The 2274-nt window shown below is 48.8% G+C and overlaps 1 protein-coding gene across 1 annotated transcript in view; it reads right to left on the bottom strand.

Moving 5' to 3' along the window:
• KCNAB1 (potassium voltage-gated channel subfamily A member regulatory beta subunit 1) overlaps positions 1 to 2274 on the bottom strand; it is a 355662-nt gene that overhangs the window by 15474 nt on the left and 337914 nt on the right. The window contains exon 12 of the mRNA XM_023524026.1: positions 1295 to 1524. Within this exon, the coding sequence (XP_023379794.1) occupies positions 1295 to 1524 (230 nt within the window). The remainder of the gene's footprint in view (positions 1 to 1294; positions 1525 to 2274) is intronic.

Genomic DNA, 2274 nt, shown 5'->3' with positions numbered 1-2274 from the left:
CATGGAAGTGGGGAGGATGGCGGGCTGCCTGCAGCTGTGGTTTCTCCTCTCCAGTCTCCCCCAAACTACTGAGGTTCTGGTTTATATTTGCCCCTCCAGTTTATGCACACATTAGGCACATTTCATCCCTTGGAGCAGCTGCCTTGCTGTGCCCACTAGAAATGTCTCCTTTCAACTGCTGTCACTGCAGCTTTCTATCCTTACCCAATCGCAGCACTGCCGGGAACCCCCAGCCTTCCAGCTTACTTTCCTGCATTGAGGGGCCCAGTCATAGCTTCCTAGGGTAGATTCTTAGGTGCTGGGCTTGCGGGAGGTGGGAGTAGGAAGGAGGAATGGATGGTAAGCGCCCACAGTGGCGGCTTCTCTGCTTTCTCTAACCCTTTGACATGGAGGCCTCGTTTTGCTACCAGCCAGAGTCTTGCTGGGGAGGAGATGCTTTGGGAAGATGACTGACTCAGTTTTCCTCTGAAATACACTCTCAGCTACCCGGAGTACTTCTACAGCCCAGGAATAGCACCTCGACCATCCCAGGCATATTGACTGCCCCTAAGATGGCAGTGCACACTCCGTATTAACACGATAGGAGTCCTCAGTTCCTCCCTCTTCTCACCAAGCTGTCAGCAAATCCCACCTCTAGTTCCAAAACCTGCAGAATACATCCACTTCACCTCCATGGTTATTGTCCCACCTAGTCCAAGCCACCATCACCTGTCACCTGGACAACTCCCCTTGCCTTTCTTCATTCTACTTCCCACACAGCAGCCAGAGCAATCTTAAAAATTCAAACAACAGCATGTTCCTCCTCCTCTTAAAATGCTCCACAGGGTGTGGCACGCTGTAGGTTAGCAGTAAATATTTGTGGAAAGAACAAATGAATATGTGAGGTACATATATTGTCCTATGGCTATTATATTTCAAGCAGGTTATTAAACAGGCTTTTATGGTCAGGCCTGGGAACCCAGCCACCAGGTGTAACAAGGTGGAACATTGCTTGGGTTGTAGAATGACGTCCCACAGAAACAAACTGTCCTGAGAAATGAGCTTTGAGAACATAGCCTGTTAATAAGAGGACACCCCTGGATCCACGCGCTATAACAGATCTGCTGCCTCTTGTGCCTTTGTCCCTTCTTCCCCTCCATCCTTCATCTTGGAGCAGGTAGCTCGTACTCTACATTAGAGGCTTTCATGCAACTGGGAAGCTGCGCCATGAGGAAGGACACTGCCCAGGGACATCTTCAAAGACTGAATTTCCCTGGAGTTTTAGGATGGGATACACTAGGGCCCTGGTACTTGCCTGAATGGCACCGAGGTTCTCAATGAGTTGTTCAGGAGTGGATGATCCCAGGAGCACAGAACTCACACCCTCGTTTCTCAGGCACCATGCTAGGAAGAGAGAACACCGGGTCAGGATATCAAAGCTCTTCTGATTATCGATGAGCTTATAAACACCACCATAGCTACCATTGTTGCCAAAATTTTCTAACTTTTTGCGAGGAGGATGGACTGTGCTCCAAGATGAAAAACCTCAGCAGCACCCCTGATGAGAGGATTAAGTGAAATCTGTGCATTTGAATTGTGGGCTTACGTGCTCCTGTGCTTTTCCTACTTGAGGCCTTGCCCTAGTGACAGGGGCTTCCGGTCCAGCTACCCACCCCAGGAACACATTCTCATTCCTGAGAACACCTGACAGTGCTCACCGGCAGACGTCTGGATTCCCATATCCACGTGGGCCCACAATTCCCTGTCTTGCCATCTTATTCATGCTCTCACTTTCCCTCATCTGTTACACAGAGTCCTTGCAGACTCTGAATGTCTGATTCTTTTGTTTCTACTTGTCAGCCCCCTTTGGACCTAACACAAGATTCATTGTGTTGATTATCTCACTCTCACCAATCCTCAAACCCCTCACTCCTCTCCTGCCTTCTGCCAGCTTTTACCCTTGCTCTCAGCACATGACCTGGTCTCTGACTCTATGTAAACAAGACCATTGTGTGGGGTATACCTTAATTCCCTGTTCTCCCAATGGACACGAGTACACATCCACATCCCCTAGTTCCAGAGGCTGCGTTGTGCTGCTCTGCCTGAGGCCACACTATGTCCAGGATCTGTCTTGTCCTTTTATCTTTTCTTGAACTTGATTTATATTCTACCTCCCCCCCACCCCCCGCCCCGGATTTTTTATTTAGTATTATCATCATCTTTGTTGTCAACATAATGAGCTCAAGTGTATCCCATCCTAAAATAAGCTTCCTTTGATCTTTCATACCTGCCTAG

Source organism: Pteropus vampyrus, unplaced genomic scaffold, assembly GCF_000151845.1.
Source record: "Pteropus vampyrus isolate Shadow unplaced genomic scaffold, Pvam_2.0 Scaffold12, whole genome shotgun sequence".
Classification (NCBI taxonomy): domain Eukaryota; kingdom Metazoa; phylum Chordata; class Mammalia; order Chiroptera; family Pteropodidae; genus Pteropus; species Pteropus vampyrus.
The sequence above is the reverse complement of the archived record's forward strand: the minus strand, read 5'-3'. Positions and strand labels throughout refer to the sequence as shown.